Source organism: Eublepharis macularius, chromosome 10 (assembly GCF_028583425.1).
Source record: "Eublepharis macularius isolate TG4126 chromosome 10, MPM_Emac_v1.0, whole genome shotgun sequence".
Lineage (NCBI taxonomy): Eukaryota > Metazoa > Chordata > Lepidosauria > Squamata > Eublepharidae > Eublepharis > Eublepharis macularius.
Window position 1 is genome coordinate 51,376,584 of NC_072799.1, and position 25,451 is coordinate 51,402,034.

Below are 25,451 nucleotides of genomic sequence, written 5' to 3' on the forward strand. Positions count from 1 at the left end.
GTATCTGAAGAAGGGAGCTTTGACAACCCTGAAAATCTTGTTGGTCTCTAAGGTGCCACTGGATTCAGATCAAGCATCTTGTAGCCAGGTACATCTATACAAACTGTCCCTTTCACGGACCATCACTTCCAAGGTTCAGGAGACACCTTGGTGGAAGGCAAACTCTGACATCTTCTAGGGGGCTTTGTGGCACCTTCAAGCCCAACAGATTTATTGCAGCATCAGCTTTCAAGAACCTGAGCCCAATTATTATTTTATTGATGTCATTCATAGCCACCCTTTCTCACTGAGACTGATGGCGGATTACAATCCATCCTGCCTTCGAGCCGCATACACTGTTCTCTTTCTTCTCACACCTGCGTACAGTACCGTAAACTCAAGGCGGGCTTGAGGGCCAAACAGGTCTCCTCAGTCCTAGTCGACTGGCTCCTCCCTAACTACACCAGCTCCCTCTGAGGCATGAGGGACGAAAGGTGAGCCGACGACAGGCATTTCTATTATGACACAGTCTCTTCAGGGGCGTGTGCGGCCCTCAGCCGGTCTCCTCTTCTTAACAACACTTCCCCTCCTCAGGCGGATTCTCTGCTCCCGCCTTCTTCTCCAGGGGCTGTCCCGCTCCCTGATGATAGGGCGTCAGTCCCATCCCGAGGCCATAAGGGATGCCTCTTCCTCGCCTTGAAGCAAAGCTCGTTCGTGATCTGGGACGGAAACTCTCGTCTGACGGGCGCGCAACCGCCAACCGACGTTCCCTCGCGCCCTTCTCCAACCCTCGTCTTCTCCCCACTCCTCCCTCCGCTCTCCCGATCGCCTCCCGCTGCCAGAACAAAGCATGAGAGGGCTGTAGAGCCTGGATCACCACGCCCCCTTTCTCGGTCCTGCGTAGTTACCTCGGCAACGGCAGCCCTCACGCTTTTTTCCTCGTTGGAAAGCGATAGCTCCGCCTACTGTAGAACCGGCACGCGGGAAGTCACGCCCCCTTGTGACCGTTCGTGACCCTAAAGGCTCTCCGGCAGGCCTTGACCATGGGGACCCTCATCTTCTTCGCCTCCCCTCATGTCATTTCTAATGAGGTGGGCAAACGGGACCGGGGAGAAGAACGAACGAGAGGGAGAGCGAGGGGAGGGAGGAGTCGGCCGTCCCACGCGACAGTTAAATGGCCACCTCCGCGCCACATCACTCACTTCCGGGTGTGGCGGGAGGCGACTTCCTTTGGGGCGGGGGTGCGGCTGAAGGTGAAGCGAGGCTGCTGCCAGTCCTGCTATGGTTTATGGGGCGGATGATGTGACCCAAATCTGGTATCGCGGGCGGGCGGAGGGGAAGGCGGTGCGCGAGCGACTGGGCGCTGCGGCCCGGGTCCCACGTAGAGGGGAGGGGCGGGAGGAAGTGGGGCGGGGAGGGGAAGGCCAAACGTGGTCTCTAGGCACCGGCCTGATATTCGCTTCCGGGATCAGGGACTTTACCCGCGAGTTGTGGTTGTGTATAGCGGTGTTTTACCGCTCGGGCTTGACAGCTTTGTTAAATTCTCATAAAATAACGCCTTCCTGAAACGTTTGCTTTTACGACGTTTAGGCTGTGTGTGTTTTTAAAAAAGCAGCTGAAAGGGGAGCAATAAACTAGAAGTGATATCCTAAATCACGAATTAATCTTGAAGCGTTGCAGATAGCGGTGTTAGTCTATAGAAAAAAATCCAAACGAAACAGGAATGTAATATTCTTTTTTATTAACGAGCCAAAAAAACCCCCACCACATGATATTATGCAATCGTCTTTCTAAGAATTCAGTTAATATGGACTACTTGCTGGCTGTCAGGACTGCAACGATCATTGTCCTTTATAAGACCGTTATGGTACGATTGCCCTGACCTGGATAGCCCAGGTGAGCCTGGTCTCATCAGATTTGAGAAGCTAAGCAGAGTCGGCCTTGGTTAGTAATTTGATGGGAGACCACCAACGAAGATCAGGGTTGCAGAGGCAGGCAATGGCAAACCACCTCTGATAGTCTCTTGCCAGGAAAACCCAGCCAGGGATCGCCATAAGTCGACTATGACTTGAGGGCAGGATTTCTTTTTCAAGATTAAAGTCACAGCAATTCAGAATAACATCAATAGGCTGTTCAGAAAAATTCAACAAAAAGCTAGGATAAATAACTGACTTAGGCTGCCCCCAAAATACCTTAAGTTTGATGCCATGCACAAGTGAGGCACCACTGCAGAGGCCTTTCTAATGGACTTGCATTCACTAGCTGTGGCAGGTGCAGCAATCTCAATCTTCAGACAAGCTCGTACGTGTAGAGGCCCTGTAAACAAGGACCAGCCTATTCTCTGTTAGTCTTTTGCCATGAAAACCCCACCAGGTGTTGCATAAGTTTGCTGTGACTTGAGGGCACCATCATTCCACATGGTACGGTCACCTACAATTCAGTGGTTTTAAGTCCCATTGAGTTGAATGGGAGAGACACGCAGCTGTTGAAAAGTGTTCAGGTTTGGATGAATTGTATCCTTTTGTAATATTGAAGCACAGCTAGTTCTGGGATTTAAGGTTTCCGGAACCAGTGTACTCTACATGAGAATAAGTATTATGAACTTAGTTGGACTAACTTTTTTAGTAACTATATTTTTATATTTTAGTAACTATTTAGTAACTTGTGCATGAAATTGTTGTGAGGATGATAATAACACATTGTAACCACTCTGAGTGAGCATTAAGTTGTCCTGAACGGCGATACATAAATTGAATGTTAGTAGTAGTAGTAGTATGTGAACCAAGTTTTATACAATTTGTTATACGAAGTAATTTTTTTTTATGTTTTATAGAAAATGATTATTATACACTTATGGAACTATATATATAGACACGTCTTTCGATTTTGGCTAAAATGGATCTTGAGACAGATCACTGGAAAATGTGAACTGCAGCGTATTTGTGATGGTTCAAAGAAAAGTGCAGAAAGGACACTCAAAATTGGTAAATATACTTGAAATATAAAGTAATATTTAAGTTTTCATTTTTAAATTTAATTCCTTTATACTCAGGATCTACTAAACCTTGTACCTTTTATGAAGATCTTTTACTTTTTAAATAACATCTGTTTAATTTTTAAATGTGATTGATGCAAATGTGCTAAATAAGTAAACATGGAAAACAACTGACAGTTATAGCTTAACGCAGCCACTTAATGAATGTTAAGTGTTTTAATGTGTGCATCTTAACTATGTACACTACATGGGAATAGTATAAAACTAGAGGTCAGTAGCCAAAGGCTTGGCTGGTTATTTCATGTTAATATAAACACGTTAATAGATTCTGTCCCCCATTCTCCTCTTGATCCTCTCATTCTAACTTTCTCCTTTCATTAATTCCTCTGTACATCCCTCTCACAAGACCTCAGCCCTAGTTTTCTAATCACCTCTACCTCAAGTCCTTTCTCAGACCCTTTGTTCCAGTTTTCTTGTAGTTTTTCTACCCCTTCTTTCCTGTGTCTTGCTATCTTTCTTGCCTTTCTTCAGGATATAAACAGATGAGTCGGTTCCTGTCCCACCCAGTTTGGTGTACTGGTTAAGAGCGGCAGAACACTAATCTGGAGAACTGGGTTTGATTCCCCACTCCTCTGCTTGAAGCCAGCTGAGTGACCTTGGATCAGTCACTCTCTTAGAACTCTATCAGCCTCACACACCTCACAGGGTGATTGTTGAGAGGAAAATTTGTAAACTGCTCTGAGTGGGTGTTAAGTTGTCCTGAGTGGTGGTATATAAATCAAATGTTATTATTACTACCACTACCGCTACGGCATTTCAGCTCAACATTCACCACACAATGGCACTCAAGGGCACTGATTTTCCTCTCCTTCCGTATTCCTCCCATCAGCCCTTGAGATTTTCAAAAAAATCAATACTGAGTGACAGGAGCATCATGGAGGAAACTTCCATAAGATATATGGGTGGAATTTTGTAGTGAATGAGGTGACTTTATCCCCCCTCACAATTTGGTCAGCAACTAATGCAGGAAGCTCTGTTGGTGTATAAGGGGAATTGACAGAGTGAGTGATTGCAGCTCACCGTGCTTCGTAGTGTTTTGTCCATGAGGCTCCTGATACTGCCAGTATCATATTTTGGGAATTTTCCAAGAGATGCTGAGGGAATGGAGAAAGAGAAGATCATAATTGGTGTGTTTTAAATGTCGTCATGTTGATGCTTGGGTAGTGGTATGTATTTATTCTGGATGTAAGTCAGATAGAGAATAGTGTTTTCATGGTTGTGTCTAAATCTGTGTATAAAATAGCACTGTGGAAAAGGATTTGATTGCATTCTTGTCCATTGTTTAATGGGCAAACAGATCATGTAGAGGGTCTTAAATCAAAAGCATAAGCCTATTTACTAATTCACTTTCAATGAACTAAGAAATAAACATTTATGTGAACTGTAGTAACTTGAAAATATTTATTTTGTAGAGTATTCACTGGAATCATCAAAGAGCAAGGTAAGCTATCTTGGATACTATGGTTAAAATACAAGTCCAAGGGTTTGCATGTGTCAAGTGGCATTTGCCTTTTTTTTTTCTCTGAGCAGGACATGGAGTTTGCTATCATAAATTGCTTTTGAAATTCATGGTGTTTTCAAAATTGGTTTGTTAGAACTGTTTGCCAGACACACAAGTGTAAAGCATTGTTGGGCATGCAGAACCCATTGCACAGCTCTTTGCATGTGTCCTAAGAATAAGCATTCTCTTTTGTTTGGGTGTCTTGTGTTTTTCTACAAAGTTATGTTCAAAACTTGGCATTGTTCACAATGTTTCACTAAACTGCCTTGTGGAATTGTGCCAAATTAGATTTCAATCTTAGCTGTGCCAGCATAACCCTTTGATCAATATATCTATTTCTCCATGGCCATATATGTGGATACTTAAGTCAGGCAACTGAAACCATTAACAGACAGGACAGATCTTTTCTACAAACACAGGTTTGCAGAAAAATCTGAATTCTACAACAACAACAACAAAAACGTTAGGGGGTTAAACCCTCCAAAATAATAGAAGCAGTACCTGTTGCTTTAAGAAACAAATGCTGTCAGTGGCTGTTACTAATCAAACATGGAAGTATTGCTGGCCTTCAAGCTTTTGGTTTCTGTCAGTAAAAGGCATGTGTAGAGAGGTGAAAGGGGCAGGGCCCTTTACAGGACTGTTTTGGCCTTTGAGAGAAGATTGTTACAAGCCCTGATCAGTACATTTTCAAGCTTGCCATATGAATTGACTGTTAAGTAGGTCAGATAAATCAATATTTACTTTGGATTTATCACAGAGCCCATGTTCTCTAAGCATATATATATGTTGGCTTGTTCTTATATTATTATTATTATTAAAAGTGTTTGATGGTGACATTTCATCCTTAAGAATCTTCTGACCTTCTCTGAAGCTTTTTGTAGTGGCCACTACAAATAGATGGTATTTCAATGAATTAATCAAAGGAGTACTTAATTCAATTTATGATGTGTTGATCAGGTGTTACAAAGTGCTGTGCATGCTTCTGAAGATGAAGTGAAAAAATATGTAGCGCTCATCATGAAAGAAAAGAAGATTAATATACAAAAGGATACAGGGTATGTCTGCTCCTGTTTCAAAGATACTGTTGTTTGTGACGATGCCTTTTGAAACTATTTTTTTGTACAAACAGATATTTATTGCTTGATAAATCCATCTTTATATAAAAATGCATGTAACTTTGCATACTTTTCTACCAATCTACTTAAGTATGCTTAAAATAAACAGCAGTGTTAGATCAAGTAGCAGAATCAATTATGACAATGATCTAGGGAAAACTATGCAGTGGGGACAGCCAAAACATTAGGGAAATCTGAAGTGCAAATAAAGATGACAGCCATTTATACAGGAATGAAATGACACGAGGAACTAGTGAATTTAGATTATTCAGTCTCTAGCCTTATTTCAAAACAGTTAACATTTTTCAGGTCTGTAGATTCTAATTGTTTGATCTTCTGGGTCCTTCAAATCCCACCATCTATGGTACAAAGCATGACAGCATAGTATAGTGGTTAGAGTGTTGGACAAGGACCTGGGACAACCTGGTTTAAATCCCCAGTCTGCTGTGGAAGCTTGCTGGATGACTTTTGGCCTGTCACACACTCTCAGCCTAACCTACCTCACAGGGTTGTTGTTGTGAGGGTAAGGTGGTTAAGGGGAGAATGTGTCAAGCTGCTTTGAATGCTTATTAGGGACAAAAGAGGGATATAAATATAATAATAAGCTAAGGGATTGCAGAATGGGAGTAATATGCATGCTCAGCTCCCAACAATAATTGAGCTGTGGTGTTTTGTAGCAACTAGAGCCTCCAAGTTAACTTCAAAGGAAGACTTTTATAGAGTGCATTACAGTAGTCTAGTCTCATCATCAATTTATCTTGCTTATATGACTATAGGCCTTAAGCATAGTTAAAGATTATTAAAATCAAATACAAATATATAATCACCAGATAGCAATACATTAAAAATACAAGATCTATAAAATGAAAAGTGAATGATAGTTTACAAAATAAAGGTAAACCTGCATAATTAAAATTCAGCATTCAAATGTAAAGGAGAATCAAAACTTTTACAGATTCTAAGTGCAAATGACAACACAGAATCTCATCTAAAAATAAGTTTGAGATTGATTTTGGCATTTCAGTGAAATTACAGTTGTCAAAAATTTCAGCACTGAGACCATTTTTTTCCAGAACAATGTCTGCCAGTAAATAGGAAATTGCCCACGGCTCCAATGGAAGATGATATTTTAATAAAATGAGAAATATCTAATAGGACCTAAGAGCAGTTAGTTGAGGAAAAACAGTAACAAGTGCACTAAGGTCTCTATCACACCAGACCCACATGCACAAAGTCTAGTCTCTGTGTTGTGGCATAGTTCCAGATGGCCTGATCAGCCGTGTCAAGGTAGGGGACCATCTTCTGGGCTAGACTGAATTAGAAGAAAACGTTTTTTGCTGCTGCATTAGCTTGCTTTTCTAGCATTAATGTTGGATCAAGTATAACCCCTAAGTCAGCAATGTCAGCTGTACCCCACCAAAGGTGGGAGGCACAATGTCCTTCAAGATCTTTACCTTCCCAACTAGCATTGCCTCTGTCTTTCCAGAGTTTAGTTTCCATTTGTTCACTGTTAGTTGTTTAACCAATTGTAGCCAAGTAGCAATTCAGGACTTCTACCATATCACCAGAAGATTTGGATAAGGAGATATAGAGCTGGGTATTATTAGCATATTGGTGACAGCCAACTGCAACACTTCAAATGATTTGGCTTAAGGGTTTTACATAGAGATTGAAGATCATGGGATATAAGATTGTGCCCTTTGGAACCCCACAGGATAGGTCCTACACTGATAATTGGTCTTCAGTGGCATCCTTTTGAGTCAGTATGAGTCTGATTCAGTATCATTCTAATCTAGACATCTCCCAGCTCTCTTCTGGTTGCCCAACTTCTGTCATAAAACAAGAGCCAGGTTCCATCCTAAGGGTGGCAAAAGTTGACAAGGGACAGCTAGAAGTTCACATTCTAAGCTTCCACCACAGCATTTTTTTTGAAATTTTTTTTTGTTACTTACATTAACTAACAATACAAAGGGAAAGAAGGGGGGCAGGGGAAGGAAAGAAAAAAAAAACAGCAACATATAACAACACTACACTACAAATAATGCTTTCCCTTCATACTGCCATTATTAAAAAATTAAAACTTTGTAAGATATTGATGGAGTGGTTGACCTTGCAAAATACAGATTACAATCCAAATTAAGTCTTCCTCCCCGCCCTGGGCCTCAGACGCAGTTCTCTCTGAGCCACTGCAACTGCAGTGCTCGTTCCCTCCCCCCCCCTTCAGACTTCAAATCCTTTTCTTCTTGCTTGGTGTCTTGCTGAAATTCTTGGTTTTTGTCCTCAAAATCCCTTAGCTGATCTGATATTATCTCGTAAGCTTGATCTTTGTAACTAAACCAGATACCTTCCGGAAAAAGCCATTTATACTTTATTCCACGTTCCCTCAGAAGAGCTGCAAACCTTTTATACTTAAATCTCCTTTTCCGAACTAGGAATGGAACGTCCTTCAGTATCTTAACCTTATTACCCAGAAAGTCCAGATCCGCATTGTATGAGTTATATAGGATAGTGTCTCGGATCCTTTTAGATGAAAAATCGATGATGATCTCGCGAGGCAGCTGACGCTTCGTTGCATATTTTGAAGAAGCCCGACGGACTTCCAAAATGGCGCTTTTTACTTCTTCTTTAGTTGCCCTCGCGGGTGTCGCCAATAGTTCCGAGGCCAGATCCTTTAAATCCTCATTTTCCTCCTCTTTAACGTTCTGGAGATGCAAAATTGTCTGTGTTCGTTCCACTTGTAGCCCGATCAGCTGGTTCTCCACCAGCTTTAACTCTTTGTTCGTTGCCCTCATGAGTGACGCATTTTCCCGAGCGGACTTCTCTGCCCCCCCCCGCTACTTCCTTAATGGTTTTCACTTCGCTCTCAATTAAGCCCGCCCTTTGATCTGTTTCATTTAGCTTGTCAACAAAGGGCTTTATGGCTTCGATAACCGACTTCTTCACCAAGTCCTCGAGCGACCCTCCTTTCCCCTGCAGGGCAGCCGAAATTGACTTGCCCAAAGCGGGACTCTGCTTCTTCGCCGCCATTTTAGGGGGGGGGGGGACCGCCGACCAAGTTCTGAAACTCAGCGAGGGGGAAGAAACCCGAGCCTTCTTAGCTTCAGATCCCACCACTCCTTCGCGTGCGCTTGTAATAACAGAAGGGATTCGCTTACTTACAGGCTTCCGCCTAGTTCTGCTCTTTGCCGTTTTCAATGGCCCGGCAGCACTCAAGGTGCCGCCCACGTCTGCCGGCCTCCATAGGAACAAACGGGCAATTTACCCCCTGCATAGATTTCAGGGAGCTCTTCCCGCCGCGTTCCGGACCCTGCCTCCCTCACTGGGAGTCCTGGGGGCTAATCTTCGCAGATCAGCCGCCCGGTCAGGCTGCTCGGGTGCTTCCTCCCGGACCTGCGGAGAGGAGCGTCCGAAATGGCCGAGAAAACGAAACCGAATCCGCTTCCACCACAGCCTTAACAGGGCTGTATTTGAAATCTTAAAATCCCCAGTGTGTTTTGGAATTGGATAGAATCCATGAGGCTCTGTGGGCAGACCATTTTAATTAGGCTGCTTTTCAGCAGGGTGCTGGGGCCACTTTCACCCTTGCCTTGAATAGATAGTGGTCAGACATTGGTTCAAGTTGAATCTCCAGCCATGAAATGAGATCTTCCCTCAAAGGCTCAGTTCAAAAGATTAACTCCAAGATCTGATCTTTTTCATGTGTTGGGCCCATCACAATTTGAGACAGGCCCAAAGCAGTCAGTCTGTAAAATCCTGAGCTGGCCCTGGTGAGAGATCCCACCATGAATGTTGAACTTCCCAGAATGATCAGTCTAGGTGTCTCTAGCACTATGCCTGAGAGCACCTCCGCCAACTAACCCAGGTTACACACTGGGGAACTAGATAAGCAGTAAACAAGCAGTATGCCTAATCTTTGCATAGTTCTTGACACAAGGAGGATACAGTCAGTTTCAGTGATAGTTTGCACTGGGAGTCTGCGGAATTAAAGGATTCATGGAGGATAATAGCCACCCTGCCTCCCTGCCACTGTGCAGGGTTGGTGGAGGCCTCCATAACCAGGTGGAATTTGTTGGGACAGACATACCACATCATTGTATTTCAGCCAGATCTCTTTTATGCAAGCCAGGTCAAATCCCTCTTTCTGTCACATCCTGGAGACATATACAGTTTTTTGCCTTACTCATCTAGTATTGCATAGTATTAGTGCAAAGGTGGGGAAAATAGGATCCTTGTATTGTTAACTGTCAGGATGCTATGGATATTAGATAGGCAGTGAACATCCTTGCTGAATATTGGCCAACTTTGATAAATCCCACACCCATAACTACCATCTTTCACCTGCACTGAAATAGTGCATTCATCAAATGTTGTGCTCCAAGTAAAGATTGCCCCTACTACCACTAATAAATCCCACACATTCAATAAGCCAAAGAGAGAAGCCATCCACAGAGAAGCCATACAAAAGTCCAGGGATACAATAATGATCTGTTGATGATATCATTGCCTTACAGGTATAGTTCTATTTTAGTGTTTCTTCTGGTTTCCAGGTATGTAACTGGTGTCAATTTCTAGTAGCGGCAGGCTCTCTTTCACTCATTGTGTGCGAAGGCCGGTCCCTGGCTTTACATCCCATGCAAAGAGCCATGGGCCAAGATCCCTTGTGCTCTCAACCTCAAGCTTGCCCCAAGAAGCTTGTGCCTTTGTTGCAGACCTCCTTTTAAATGTGTAGCAGCTCCATACTTGTTAAAAACATGAGGAGATACATGGGGTGGTGGTGGTGGACTTGCCTCTCAGCATCCTTTCCCAGTACAAAGAACCTTGTTTACTGCCATGCTGGTCCAAAATCAAAATCAAGAAACAAACTACAGGCCACATAATACCTTTTATTAGGACCAACCAAAATGACACAAAACAGTGTCTGAGCTTTTGAATTTTCCAGATGTCTTCCTCAGGCTGGATGTTATAAAATAGAAAAAGAGGTGGGGAAGAGCAAGAGATGTTTCAGGCCATGATTTTAAAGGCCTTTTCTCATCAGTATCCCTGTTTTCAGTACAGGCAGGTAGAGTAGATATATATTGGTGTTTTCAGTGTCAGGTTGCACTGCAGTTCCTCTTAAGCAAGAAAAAAAGTGTTGTCTCTCCATTGGAATTAAAAATGCCAGTGGTTGATCTTGTATTTCTTTGACACCAAGCAAGATTCACAGATCCCTTGTGTGGCCAGAGCAAAGGGAATTACTTAATAGCCATTGTATTTTGGTGATCAATTTAAAACGTAGCACAAGAGTGTAAAGTCAAACAAAGCCAAACTGAGTAGTTTTATCTTGTATTGTGTGTAAATTCCTATATGCATAGTCTCTTACTAGTAGCTGGGTCTTAGGTCAAAATAATTATATTAGCATAACACCTAGATTTTTTTATTGTTTTATGGTGTTTGGTTGGAGTTTGTGAAGACATTGGAGTCTTCCTAAGTTGATAAGAGTGTAAATTGACAAGATACGTGCAGTAGGTCCAGGCACAATCCCCAGCGTCTCCAGTGAAATGGACCTGATAGTAGGTGCTGTAAAAGACCTCTGCCTGAGATCCTGGAGAGCCTCTACCAGTCACTGAATCTACCAGTGCTGGTCTTGATGGACCAGTGGTCTGATTCGCTATAAGGCAACTTCATAAGTGCCTAAAGAAGGAAAAAATCACAGGAGATTGTTTGATTGTTCCTTCATATACAGGTCAGTTTGTTTTAGGACTGAGCCTATATTACCCTAATCTTTGTCATGGTTCCCGTGGTTTTACAGTAGTGCAAACTTCCTAGCCTGGAAGATCAAAGTGATCATCTACATTTTTCAGAAGCATTAGCAAAATCAATTAAGTTCCATTTTATTGCAGGTCATATCTGCCATGTTTATAGTTATGGGTTTTGCATATATTACAGGTTTGCCTTGAAGCTGCAAATGTGTTTGCTGCAGATTACAGGTTATAAGAAACTTTATTTGGATGTAGAAGATCTGAGAAAATGTCCATATAACTCTAATAACAAAGAACATGAAAAGCAACTAATTGAGGTAAAAATTGTTGTTAGGCTTTAAGTGGCTCATTCAGCAAATTCAAGTTTGTGACTTAAAAGGCATTCTGTGTTCATTATGGTTTATCAGAGTTGCACACTTCAGATTGCAGTTGCCCATGAGGTGCAGCAGTTACTGTGCTTCAAAACTGCTCACCAGTAATAGAAGCTTCTGAATCATGAACAGCAAAGAGAGAGTAAATAGAGAGAAATGTCTGTAATAACAGTTTAGTAAGTGCTCATCTAGTGAAACTGATTAGTATTGGGTTCTGTACGGGAAACACATCATGTAACACATAATTAATTGATGGAATTAATTGCTGCAGGATGTTGAAATGGCTGCTGATGACTTTGAAATAGAGTAGACACTCACGGATGATGAAGCTATAAAGGAATGTCGCTAATGATAATTCAAAGTTAGCACATTCATGTTTAAAGATCATATATTTTTAATTACTGGGAAAATAGAACAGGAACATGACAGTCAAGACCAACCCTGCTTATAAGCTTTGAGACTTTTGCATGGTCATTGTTGGAGAAAAAATGGTAGACCTTGATTTGATCCTGCATGGTGGTACTTAAGTCAGTTGCTGTGGGCAACAGACCAAAAAGTGAATGTGGTCCTGATGGTTCGTACCCTGCATTTGTTGGCAAAACTTACATAATAAATACATTGATTGTAAAGTTGTGTGTTAGTCCAAGCTCTGCATTCAATCTGGTGCTCTCATGTAGCTCTTGAGTGGGCTGCCCTGTTAACCTCAATAGAGGGAACAGATCTAAACCCTTACAGATCTGTTGTTTTCACTTAAATGGGTAGGAAGTCTATGGCAGGCTGGAGAGTGCCCTGCCTATGGTAAACTGCAACATGACTGTTAGGAATGCATTCATTTGGACTCAACCAAAAAAGGGCATTCTTTTTATTATTACGCGTTATGCATGTTGCAGAATGCTTAAGTAATGTAGTTTTTAACAAAAAAAGCATAACATGTTGATTGTATCCTGCTGTTGATTGATACTTAATTGTTGTTCAGAATGAGGATGGGAAAATATTGATAATTCTGTTAACAGAAGCATATTTATACAGCTTTGGAATTTGTTGATGCCCCATGAAAAACTGAAGGCTAGAATCACGAAGCAGTGGTGTGACATTGGTTTCCAAGGTGATGACCCTAAAACAGACTTCAGAGGAATGGGCATGCTGGGATTAGTTAATCTTCTGTAAGTCAAAATACTTTCCCATGGTTTAAAATCAAATGCATCTAGATAATGGAGGGGGGGTATGTTTCTACTGATATAAGTGGGTATTGAGTAGGGAAGTGAAGCATTTAGTTCAGAATACAGCAGTTTTTAAGCCTATTTTCCTATTGTTTATGGAGATTAACTCTATTAATTACAATAATGAACAATGGATTGTATTATGCAGAGGGGATATTCTGAAAAATTAGTAATTTTTATCACTGATGTGATAATTGAAGGAATTTACTTTGTTTTTTATATATCAGATACTTCAGTAAACATTATCCCCATGAGGCGCGTCAAATCCTTACTCGCTCAAATCATCCCACACTGGGGTAAGTTATTCTTACAAAAATAATAAAACAGTCACCAAGATTAACATTTATGGTTGAGGGGGAGGGAACGAGTCCTTTCTGTAGAAGATGCTTTAGTCACAAGTGCTGAGAGGAGCAAAAGAAAGGTCACTCAGGCATATTTTTCATCACATGTAGATTCAGAGATTCTCCTCCAGCAGTTCTCCCTTGCATTTTCTCTCCCTGCTCCACCCCTGTATATTCCTCCCAGTCAGGCCTCAAAACCTATACACAGCCTTGCAGGACAGAGCTCCCTTTTCTTGAGGGTGCTGATATTTCACAGGTAGGGAGGTGTCACCACACTGCAAGTGTGGGCAACAAGAACTGGATTACTTGTGGAAGGAGAGAGAGAAGGCAAAGTAAGTTTCCCCTCTCACTTTGTCAGTTTCTTCCTCTCTGCTGTAGATCTCTTGGTGCTTGGCATGCGCTTCGTGTCCACAGGTTTCTTGGCCAGCTGTCCACAGTCCTGGCTTTGACATTGGTAAGAAGTTGATGAACCTTCGGTTTGTTCTCCCCTCTTAACTTCTCCCCCCCAAGCTCTGACTCTTTTGACTTGCAGCTCAAGGGGTGTCATGCAGCAGTTGGGGATTCAGTGTGGGTTCGGGTCTTCAAAGGCTGAAGGCTGCTCATTGAGAATATTCATCTATGAGCTTTCAGCACGCATTCTCTCAGAGCTGTCCACATATACAAGATAAAAACAGTAAAGTACCTAAACATTAGAATTAAAACTTCTAAAATAATTTTCCATGATTAAATTAAGCATTCAGTGTCCTGATAATCTCTGAGGTTATAACAATTAGTACCTGTGTAGTCTTTATGAGTTTGAAAATAGGCTTGAAAATATGGCAATAACTCAGAAACCAGAGGTAGGGTTCAGCAGGATGTACAGTCATAAAGAAAGAACATTTCCAGAAATTTTAAAACAGCGGATGCAGCTTAGTTTTGTTCCCCCACCCTTAACTCCCCCCCCCCAAATTTAACAAATAGAAATACGAGTATTACTTTCTTATTAAATCTAAACTTACTTTATATATTATGAACAATATATTTTGTATAACTCAGCATGCATGCTTACAATGTTTAGAATATTTATGAAATTTAAAGGTGTAAATTACTTTGGTTTTTGAATTACAAATATAGCCAATATTAGAGATGGAGTACCAAGCATTCTTCATCTGTCTACCTAATACATTTTTTTCTTTCAAGGAGCTCAGGGTGGCAAATGTGGTTCTCTCCCATTTTGTTCTTACAACAACCCTGTGATTTAGAATAGGCTAGCTACTATCCAAAGAAGCATACCTCAGCATCTCTTAGTTTTTGACTGTTTTGAACATGGGGGGAAAAAGGGTTGAAAATAGAAATGACCAATTTTGTTGTGAACTAAAGGAACACTTTATTATCTGGGTTTAGAAACCATATGTATAGAACATCCTTTGTGTATTATGCTGAGATGGTGGTATATTGCTCTGAGACAACAATTACATATACATCATAAAATGAAGGAAAATTGAAATATGATTGTAAATCAAGCTTTCTGCATACCAATTAATTCCAAAATCTGGTACCTGCATTTAAAACTGTTTTTCTTTTATTCACACATGACCACTAACAGTGAGAGAAATACTTTAATTGGCATGTGTTTTGTTTAGATGTAGGAACCTTGGTTAACTGTGATGATATTGTTGAAAGACCAAGGAGCCAAACCATTAAAAAAGGGTTTCATTTAGACTGAGTAGGATTTTTTTCAAAATTGACCTCCTGTTCAAAGCACCATCGTAGGTTGTTCAGTATGACTTTGATGATCTTGGATGTTAATAATAGCTGTCTGCCAAAGAACAATTTCTGTAGCGTTAAGAATGCACATATTTTTCAGATACTCCTATGCAATAGTTGGGATCAATTTGACAGAGATGGCTTACAGCTTATTAAAAAATGGTGCTTTAAAAACTCACTTCTACAACCTGGTTCCTTGTGTGGCACAAATGGATCACTTCCATCAGTTTTACTGTGAGTATTTGTAACTATCCTTTACTAGCTTTTGTGTTCTTGGGAATTGTTCTTCCTGAACTAATTACCGGCCACTAGTTCTCCATGTCTACTAGTAGTTCAGTTGTAGTAGTTCTAGAGATGTTTTAAAAAGGGAATGTAGTATGTTTGATGGAAAACATATTAAAATAGATCCAGAACCAGAAGATGCAATTCCATTCTGACAGCTCAGCTGCAGTATTAAGAACATTTTTCTGAGAGTGATCCCCGTTGACTATAATGGGACTTACTGCCAAGTAGACTTGCTTTGGATTGCTTCCTCAAACATACTACTTTGTAGCTAAATGAAGGCTGAACTCTGAAGGGATTCCTCCCCATCTTCTCTTAATAAAGAAATAGTGTTTGTCATATGCAATGTTCTCAATCTCTTTTTAAATTTATATTCTATGCAAAGTAATCCAGATTAAAATTAGAATGGATTTTCAAAAGTAGTTAGTTTTGGGGGAAAGGGAGTTGTCTTCAAAGGAAAAAAAATCCCAAAAGACATCTGGGTGCATTCAAACACTTGGGTGGGCCAAAAGGAGTTATTTTGATTCCAGCCAGTATATTCAGAGGATCAAGTAAAACTTGTTTTAATAATGTACCTAATATCCTCTTATGGAGCAGACCTCAGACTCCTGCAGCAGTCTCCTTGAAATTTTGCTTAGGTTTCAACAGATCCTTGAGAACAACAGCACAAAGTTGAGGGTTGTTGTGGGAAGGGGGGACTGGAAGAAGTTGCCGCCCATGGCTTCTGAGAATAGAAATGCCCTTAAACTGCACAGTTGTATACAAACCGCTTTTTAAAAAATGTTGCCTACAGAACTGTTTTCTCTCATTAAATGTTGTTTTGGCTTTCACAGGTTATTTGGTGTATGAGTTTGACAAATTTTGGTTTGAAGAAGAACCGGAAAGTATTATGTACTTCAATCAGTACAGAGAAAAATTTCATGAAATAGTTAAAAGACGCCTTCAGGGTTATGATGTAGTTCTTGCCTTATAAAGTGAAAAATAGTGCTCAGACTTTTGAGTACTGTACATAAAAATTATGCACTTGAATGGAATCCTCATTTTTTTAACCAAAAATCTTCATTTAATGATCAAGTTTTATAATTAAAAAAAATCATTTGGGAGTGCTTGGACAATCAACACTTACTTAGGACTACACTCGTTGCTGAAGGAAAGAACTTTTAAACTACAAAAATCTTCACTGAATCATAGGACCTCATAACTTTTGTACACTTCTTCCAGCAGGAAGATGAGACAAGTACTTAGGCTTTGTCGTATTATCTAGTAATAGCTGCTTTTCCAAATATGACTAGTAATCAGTTTACAGCCAGAGACTTTCAGTACTTTTTATAAACAGCTTTGGTTTTAGATTTGTGTTGGGTTCTGTTTTTCTAACATAGGTCATGCTTTTTGTTGTTTTTTTGAGGAAGGGACACACAAGTAAAATTATTTGAATGTGTTAAAATCTTCACTGTGGGTTAGCTGAGATTATTCTGTAATGCTTTCATTAAATTGATTTCATGGAAGTATGTAACTAGATCATGGGATAAAAAAAAACTGTTGGTGAAAGTAGTCTTTGTGTGCCATTAGTAATAATTTCAAGTAAATGTTTTTTTTTGTATTGTACATCTTATTTAGGGCTATGCAACAAAATTCATATTTCAGTTACTGGCCTTTTTTTTGTCTACCAAAACATTCATGACTGGCAGAGAAGCCAGAGAATATCAGAGATCAAAATACTTAAGAGATGACAAACAACTGGCCAGTTAACTGGATTCTTTCTTCTATATATTTCAAATTGTGCATTGAGGAAGGCAACTCAGATGGCCTATTCCTAGACAATAGAGACCATAGGATTTTATATCTATGGTAAATCTACTAATGCTTGTCTAAAATGTGTTAAAACATCTGGTTTGCATCAACTTGTGTTTGGGTGGGGGTTCAAAGCTTAATCTTTAAAGTGCCTTCTGCTGACCACAATTAAACCTTTGGAAATGTGTCTATGTCTGTTGTAGGACAGTTCTGAGTACATAGTGGCTTTTGTTTTAAGAATTGATACTGCAGATTTAGCAAAATACATATAGTTTATCTTGCCGTGATCATTGGCTAGATAACTTTTCAATTGCAATATAATTAAAATCACAGCAAGAAATGGTCTAAAGGAAAATAGGATATCAGACAACTACCTGCAGACATGTTAACACTATAGTCATTACCTACAGCCTGTAGCTTGTAACTAGAACCGGGCATGTTTTTTTTTTTTAAATGGGAAGATCTGATCTAATTTACAGTAAGATTTAATGTCTTAATAAAGTATCTCAAGGTCTTGTTCCTGTGGTGGTAGGGGGTGACTGAGAGAGGAGGATGGGAAATTCACTGTCTCCATCTGTTTCTGTAACCGTTCATTTTTTTAAATAAAAGGCAATTAATTACTACAAAAAATCGTGGAGTGAATTGGAGCGCAACCAGAAGTCCATATGGCCTAGATGCTTCCCTGAAGCTCTGTGGCCTGGACAGCCCTCTCTCTTCTTCACATTATTTTTAGGGTTTTCTATCATGGAGGAAAATAGTTGCTGTATATGAGTCCTGCAGTTGCTGCTTCACTGTATAATTATGTACACAATATCATTCATGTCTGAATACTGCAATAAATGTATTTTTTGCATTATTCGGAGGGACTGTGATCACATATACACTCAAGTGCCCTTTGAAGGGTTTTTAATATCCTGATCAAGAAAGTTGTGGACATTTAAGAAGCAGCAGTTAAGTAAAATATTCCACTGTTATCCAACCTACTGGAACTTGAGGATAGCAGTGCAAGTATGTAGATGTTGTGCCAGAGGAGATGTAAGGGCATGTCTTTGTTGTTAATTCATCACTTTAGTGGTGTACCATGCTGAAGGAAGTTCTACTCAGAAAAAAAGGAAATTTAATTGCTAAATCCTGTGCATCATTTTTTGTGGATTGCAGTATCTATTACTGACCCCAGTGATTTTCTTAGTGTACCTTTTGCATATTTAATTCAGTTTCCATAAGCTACAGGGTATGCTGAATCTGCCCATCTGAGAATACTAGGGTCATAAATCCATTGCGAAGAAGCAAGTTTCTGTCAATGTGATTTAAAAATCTGTAGGAAACGTCAAGATTAGAGATGGGCACGAACCAAAGTTCGGCACAAACTGGGCTGGTTCGTAGTTCGTCAGAGCCCATTTCAGACAAACTGCGATAAACTTCAGGCCGGTTTGTCACTGCAGACAGCCTGGCGCCAATCAGTCAGTTTCCTAGGCCAACGGGGTGGGCTTTCTGCAGACCTATTGACCCAGAAGTGACGTTTTCATGAACCAAATGAACCGGTTCATGAACCGGGGCAGGTTTGTGAAAGTTCGTGGTTTTATGAAACGTGATGAACAACGAACTGCACGGTTCGGTTTTTCCCCAGTTTGTGCCCATCTCTATTCAAGATTATAGGAGTGTTTTCTCTGTCAGAAACATATGAGACTACAACTGTATGAGAAAAATCCATCAATTTCTTAAAGCAGATATGGGTGGAACTGCATACTTTCAATCAGGAAATATTTCAGAAGAATCAGGTGTATGGATCCTGATTCTAAGTTCCAGATTGGATTCCATACCAGAATAAATTTTTAACTTAACATTTTAGTTTCTAGAACAGCTGCAATATTTTGCTATACATAAGACGCTATTTTTGGAACAGGTTAGCTGTTTAAAAATTAAATAATATAAAAACATTTAGTGGGAATAGTTACCAGCAAAGCACCAGATGATGGTCACTAACTTACCCAATTTTACAGTGAGTGATAAGTATCTTTTTTGCCTCACTGGTGCTGTCATAGTTAGAAGTTGTTTGTAACGAGATTTCTCTGGTTTCACAGATACTGTTACATTCTAAATGCTCCATTCCAGCTGGAGTAATGTACATTCCTTAACTTTTGTGTATATATGTATGAGAAGCTATTCTACTTCCTCTGATTTTTTTTTAAATGCAGGGCTGCATTACTTCAGTATGTATTCCTATGTAGATATCTATTGAGGTATACTAATTGAAACCTAATGCTTTTGTTTTAATTCTCTGGTTTCCCAGTCCAGTGTGTTCAGTAGGTATGCTGCTTGTATTTCCTTTAAAGAACACAGCAGTCTAGATTAGTGTTTAAGAGTATGTAAACGATCTATTTTTAGTGCTGTGAAGACATGGACGTTTTTAAAAACATCACTTTGTAAAATGAAGTTTTTGTTAAATATTGCATTGTGACAATCTTATGACAATACACGTGTAACTCTGCATGTTTTTATAAAAGACAACTATTAATTTCATCTTGAATGAAATATAAGAGCTGGCTTACATGTGAGCAGCTGGCTGTTTTCACACACAGTCCTTTACATGGGTAAGTAAAAATATAAAGAAATTAGACTTATAACCAGGTAAACGACAGATGTGACCGTTTCCACAATTTTAACATCTGGAACAGCGCAGCTTTGATAACAATTGGCTGTTTGTGTCTGTGTGCCCTCTCTTGTCTCTTTCATATTCACGTTTCTCTGAGGTAGTTTCAGGTGAATAGCTATGTTGGTCTGCATTAGAAGAGCAAGATTCAGGTCCAGATTCCAGGGTATGAGCTTTTGAGAGTCAAAGCTCCCTTCTTCAGAAGTTTAGATTTTCAAAAGCTTATAATCTGGAAATCTAGTTAGTCTTTAAGGTGCTACTGGAAGTCATTGTTTCTTAGACTTTGTAAACCTGATCATATTAAAGAAATCCAGCTGCTCAAATGAAAGGTTCCTTAGCAGTGTTAAATATTTTAAGCTGCATGTGTTGACAAAAAATGATACAGTAGCTGTAAGAACTGTTAATTTCTTACAGCTGACAGTGTCAAGTTAATGCAGTAGTGTTCAAAGATGTATTCAACTTCAGATATCTATAGTAGCTTTTGACAAAGTGGAGTTGGCAAATGGCACTACAAAAACAATTTATAAATACTGAGTGCTTTTTTATGATGTCCCAATGCTTGATATTGGGGTTATATTGAACATATGAAACTTCTGTATACTGAGTCAGGTCACTGGTCTATTAAAGCCAGTATTGTCTACTCAGACTGCTAGCAGACACCCAGAGGCTCAGTGGGGGGGTCTTCCAAATCTACCTGATTCTTTTAACTAGATATGTTGGGGATTGAACCTGAGATCTTCTGCATACAAAGCAGCTGTTCTGCCACTGAGCCACAGCACTTTCTCACTGCTATTGATATCGTGAAAGGTCGACTCATCTGTCATATGTTCCAAATGTAGAAAAGTAGACCATATGCCTTGAAGATGTCTCTTAAAGCAAGCTTCTTACTTTTCTAAATTATTATGTTTCAATTATAATTACTGTTGGACAAGTGAAATTATATACCTTGACTGTTTATTTCTAGTCTGTATTATTTGCATTTATGTCTCTGAATAATGGTTGTCTTTTGGTTGGTATTTTTGTTACGCTCCTTTATACAAAAGCAGTGAATTGTAAACCTGTATGGGCATAAGATCACTGTCTACTGCTACAAATGTTATGTGCCTGTTATAGTATGGGAGCAATAAAATGTGGTGCTTGCTTGATGAGAAATATGGCAAATATCACGATTAGAAACTCATGGGGAATAAAGTATTGGGGAGGGGGCTAAGCAGAGGTGGCTGATCTCCTGCCTGGAATGCCATGGGGTTGCCGTAAATCAGTAGCGATTTGATGGTTGCTCCTCCTCTACTACCTTTGGTAGGTTATAATTTCACTTTCCTTGTGTACAACCCCCACTTCTATTCTTTAGTTGCCTGAGAACATAAGTAGAGACGGCTAAATCAGAGCAGTGCTCCATCTAGTCCACCATACTGTTTCACTCAGCAGCCAACAAATTTCCCTCTATGGCCAGGCATAAAGGCTGAGACCTTCCCCTGCTACTGTATTGCAGCACTGGTGGTCAGAGGCTTACTGACTCTGTATATGGAGACTGCCTTCAGTCACCATGATTAGTTGCCATTAATCTCACTACCTCTGCTGGCAGTGAATTTCACTATTTAATTACTCGTTCAGTAAATTACCTTTTTCTTATCCATTGAGTGTTCTTGAGTTCTAGTATTATGGGGAAAATAAATTGAAAGTTTATATATACATGTGCAATGTTTGCTATCAAATAACCTCCCCCCCCCTCATTAAACCATCCTCTTCCCTTCCCTCTAACTAAAGGGGAAGAAAACAAAAAGCAGTGGCAAGGGGGGGAAAACCTAAAAATAAAAAAAAGCTTAGAAATAAAACTGGAACAGGGAGGAGGAACATCCAAACAAGTAAGATTTATATTGTGCCTCCACATCCTGTCGGTTAAATGCTATTTTTCCCCCTTCTGTCCCAAACTTCTGTATGTAGTGGAGTGATAATTGTATAGGATAACACATTTTACAGTAACAGTAGCCCTTTAATTCCAAAGTTTCTGGTCTGACATGAGTTCCCACATACAACGGACATGGCTTAAGATCTGGTTGAGAAATGAAAAGATGAGTCCAGGATAATCTGTTTTTCTACCTCCCAACAAAATACTGCAAAAATACTTCAAGTCTATAACATATGAGACAACATCCTTCCAATGTAGCACAGCTCCACAGTTGTTGTCTATAAAATCAATTTTATAGAACCAATTGAGCAGGTGAGTTTGCAGAATTACTTTTTATCATATAAAATGCAATCTCAGGTTCAAAGACTTTGCAGATTTGTCATTCTAGAATCTCACCTCTAGCACTAGAAATGCATTGTTGTATATTCTAAATACATTTTTGTATAGTCTGGTTTTCACTGAGAGAGACCTACCTCCTTATTTATCCCAGGTTTTGCAAACAACAGCACACAGGAATAAATAGTTTCTTAATCTTGCTGCCACAGTATTTTTCCCCTAGAGAGAGAGAGTATCATTTGTTCTTGCCAGCAAATGTTTCACTTGCAGTATTTTGGTCCAATAATGCATGGGCCCACTTCAGTCTTCTTGAATGCTAATACAGATATTGCTAATCAATCCTGGGAATCTCTTGCTTAGCAATGGCATGTATACATAAAGACCTAATACCATCAAGCCAAACCTGCTAAGCCTTAAAGTTACTAGTACCAGTCATATTCCACAGGTAGTCCATAAAGCACTAAAGTCACTTTCTGCAGTTACTTTGTTTTTCCTGCTTTGAGTACTGCTTAAAGTTCAAACATTTCCTCTGTGTGCATATGAGAGGGTTAGAAACATGTTTAAGAACTGAAATATGTTCTCAGGATGACATCTGTGGTGATTTGAATGGCATTCCAATTTCTGTGCTTTGGTAGTAAACCTGTGAATGTAGAAAATACATGGCTCCAGCTTTTGCACTGTGGCAGGAAGATAATTAAAAGCTCAAAATTGAATACAGACTGAACTATCAATTGCAGAGGTAGTTTTTTACTCACTACACACTAGCATGATTTGTTACATAACAACTGAGATTATAGTATGTGGATTGTCACAACAGAAGTTATATCATGAACAACAACCAAAATTTTCCATCTGATATTAGTTTAATGTCTTTTTTTAAAAAACTCTTATTCATGATTACCCTACTGTGGCTAAAACCACTTTGATTGTTTAAATATTTTAAAGAATTAAAGCAATACCTTCAGCTAAAAAAACCCTAGAAAAGTTACATGATCATAAAATACAATAGCATATGTATATTAAAAAAAAAGAGTGATGGAAATATTTCGAAGGCAACAAATAAAGTTCAGGCAGGTAAAAATAAGTCTGACCTAATCAGTTTTGAGTTATGAATCAGCCAAGAAATTTAAAAAATACTGGGCACAATTCAGTTCCATGATGGACATAGTAACCATGTACAGGAAATTTCCATAGGCTTTGTAGAGTACTGTTTCCTCCTCCTTCCTCTATGGAGAGTGTGTGAGGGACAAACAGGTTCTTGTTGAAACTCTGGCAATCCCTGTTGAGTAGGTAGTGTGCCCATGATGGGACAAAATTGTGTGCACTGAGTATTTCTGTAAAAGAAGCAAGGATTCAAAGTGCAGGTGCTCCATTTGTCATTCAACATATCATTCAGTAAATTATTTCATTATACATTATTCATCTATATAATAAAGTGACAGTGTTTTCATTAAGACTTTCAAACATTCAGTTACATTTTCTTGCAGATTTTTTTCAGATTACATTCTTGCTAATAACAGTGCTTAAATTAAGATTTATGCAATTCATCTATGAATATTTAATCTACCATTAGATTTATGATAATGCTTAGAGGTTTACAATTTCAGTGACAGAATTATCTACAGAAAATATGTTTAAAACTCTCACTTTCACTTTAAAAAGGGGTACTCTGAATTGTTTAGGACAGAGCATTGGTTTTGTCAAGGCAGGTCCAAGGCAGTATCTCTGAAGAATGTATTTTAAAAAGTATTAGGAATCACTAGCCTCTTAGAAAAATTATATAAAGAGACATCTATATAATAAAGTCATCCACCAGGGATGCTGCACAGAGCTTATGTCTGAACCCTAAACAAGTTGACAGCATCCCCTTCTACCTTCCCTCCAATCCCTTTATGGGCACGTGGGCTTCAATGCACTCAGGAAGCTCCCTTGCTTGAAAGGACTTCTGCTTTCCCATTCACTTAAATAAAGGGAGCAACTGTGTGCGGACAGAAGAGATACCAACACTCTGCTCCCCCAAGAGAATGGGGAAGACTGTGAAGGAGCTCCATGAGTACACTGCAGCACATGTAGAGCATGTGGCATTTGGAGCTACTTCCAGGTTTTTCCCATGCTTCAGAACTGTTTTAAAAGCATACACAAACATTCACTTCTACATTAAAACCCAACTAATTATCACCATATATCAATTGATAGGAACGCTATTTATACAGACATCACTGACACTGACCCCTCCCCTCCCCCAGTATGTATATTGGCTAGAACAAGCATTCTGTAATATTTTTCACAGAGAAAAAATGCCCATAATTCAAGATAAGTATGGATTTACACCTCAACATGTTCACATCAGCAAGATCTACCATGTTTTGAAAATATCAGGACCTGTGCCTGGCAATAATAAATATGTCATAAAAACCTAAACATTTAAAAAAAAACTCCCTATGAGGCCCACTTAGCCTGACATAGCAGAGATCTCATAGTCACTTGCAGATGTTATGGGCTTCCCCATCATCCTCACATTCTTAGCATTAGTTATCCGTGCCATCATACAGACTGGCTTATCAAAGTACCGGACAAGGGCTGATTCAGTCAAGAGGGAAGCCAAAAATTGCTCAAAGGTGATGGCCCAGTCTCTGTCAATGCTAGTGCTTCCTGGCAGAGAAGTGGTGTTGCTTCGCACCAAAACGGTATCTTCGCTGATGTCTTCACAGTGTAGCTTGTCCTCCTCATGAGAACCTGCACTTAGGACAGAATAGGAAGACATGGAACTGTCATCTTTAGTGTCGTCATCGGAAATAAGCATGGAAGAGCCAGTTCCATTGTCCCTAGGAGAAGAGTCTTCCAGCTTAATGTCTTCCATCTGGGAACCGTCACCACAAATATTCTCTTCATCATCAGCAAGGAAACCCCCTTGGAAAGGATCACGCTGTTCAATGTGATACTGCTGGTTATCTTTCTTCTGGAGCAGAGCATTTTGCATGGCTTTACTGCTGCTCTCAGCCTCTTTTCTAGGCTGCAGACTAAACAGTTTGCCAACCTCACCAATCTCCAACAGCAAACTTGTCACAGCAGCAGTAGCATGGTAAAGATCTTGCTCATTGGGGTCTTCGCTGAACATATTATACATTGTCTTGCACAATTCAATAAACTGCCCCTAGATGCGAAAGACAAATACAATGCTAATGAAAAGCAAGAGAGCAAAACAGTTTATTCTGCAGGAACATTCTTTTTAAGTACTTCAGGAGACAAAGTGCTTCAGCAAACACTGGTGGTTTGGGGATAGGTTAATTGCTTGACAGCACAGCCTGTGAAAGTTGGTACTTGTGTTTAAAAATGAATCTAGAGGTTTTAGATTCTATCTACTGATTGGCCCAATTTAAACAAACTGCTCTCAGGCAAGTTGTGACAAAATAAGGA

At 39.8% G+C, this 25,451-nt stretch overlaps 2 protein-coding genes across 5 annotated transcripts in view; one reads left to right on the plus strand and one right to left on the minus strand.

Moving 5' to 3' along the window:
• Positions 1–1,215: 1,215 nt before the first annotated feature.
• Positions 1,216–20,941, plus strand: ELMOD2 (ELMO domain containing 2). Of its 4 annotated transcripts, XM_054990426.1 has the most exons (10): positions 1,216–1,295; positions 2,813–2,963; positions 4,447–4,475; positions 5,493–5,590; positions 11,576–11,705; positions 12,789–12,922; positions 13,207–13,275; positions 13,699–13,774; positions 15,167–15,300; positions 16,182–16,281. In XM_054990426.1, the coding sequence occupies exons 2-10, from the start codon at positions 2,816–2,818 to the stop codon at positions 16,195–16,197; spliced, it is 834 nt and encodes a 277-aa protein (XP_054846401.1). In that variant the 5' UTR covers positions 1,216–1,295; positions 2,813–2,815; the 3' UTR covers positions 16,198–16,281. The 4 variants fall into 4 exon arrangements, with proteins under 4 accessions (XP_054846401.1, XP_054846397.1, XP_054846398.1 ...); XM_054990422.1 differs by lacking the exon at positions 13,699–13,774 and having other exon boundaries at positions 16,182–20,941; XM_054990423.1 differs by lacking the exon at positions 13,699–13,774 and having other exon boundaries at positions 1,220–1,232; positions 16,182–20,941.
• Positions 20,942–22,759: 1,818 nt separating this feature from the next.
• TBC1D9 (TBC1 domain family member 9) overlaps positions 22,760–25,451 on the minus strand; it is a 67,093-nt gene continuing 64,401 nt past the window's right edge. Inside the window, exon 21 of the mRNA XM_054989989.1 lies at positions 22,760–25,188. Coding sequence (XP_054845964.1) covers positions 24,487–25,188 — 702 coding nt within the window. The 3' untranslated portion in view covers positions 22,760–24,486. The remainder of the gene's footprint in view (positions 25,189–25,451) is intronic.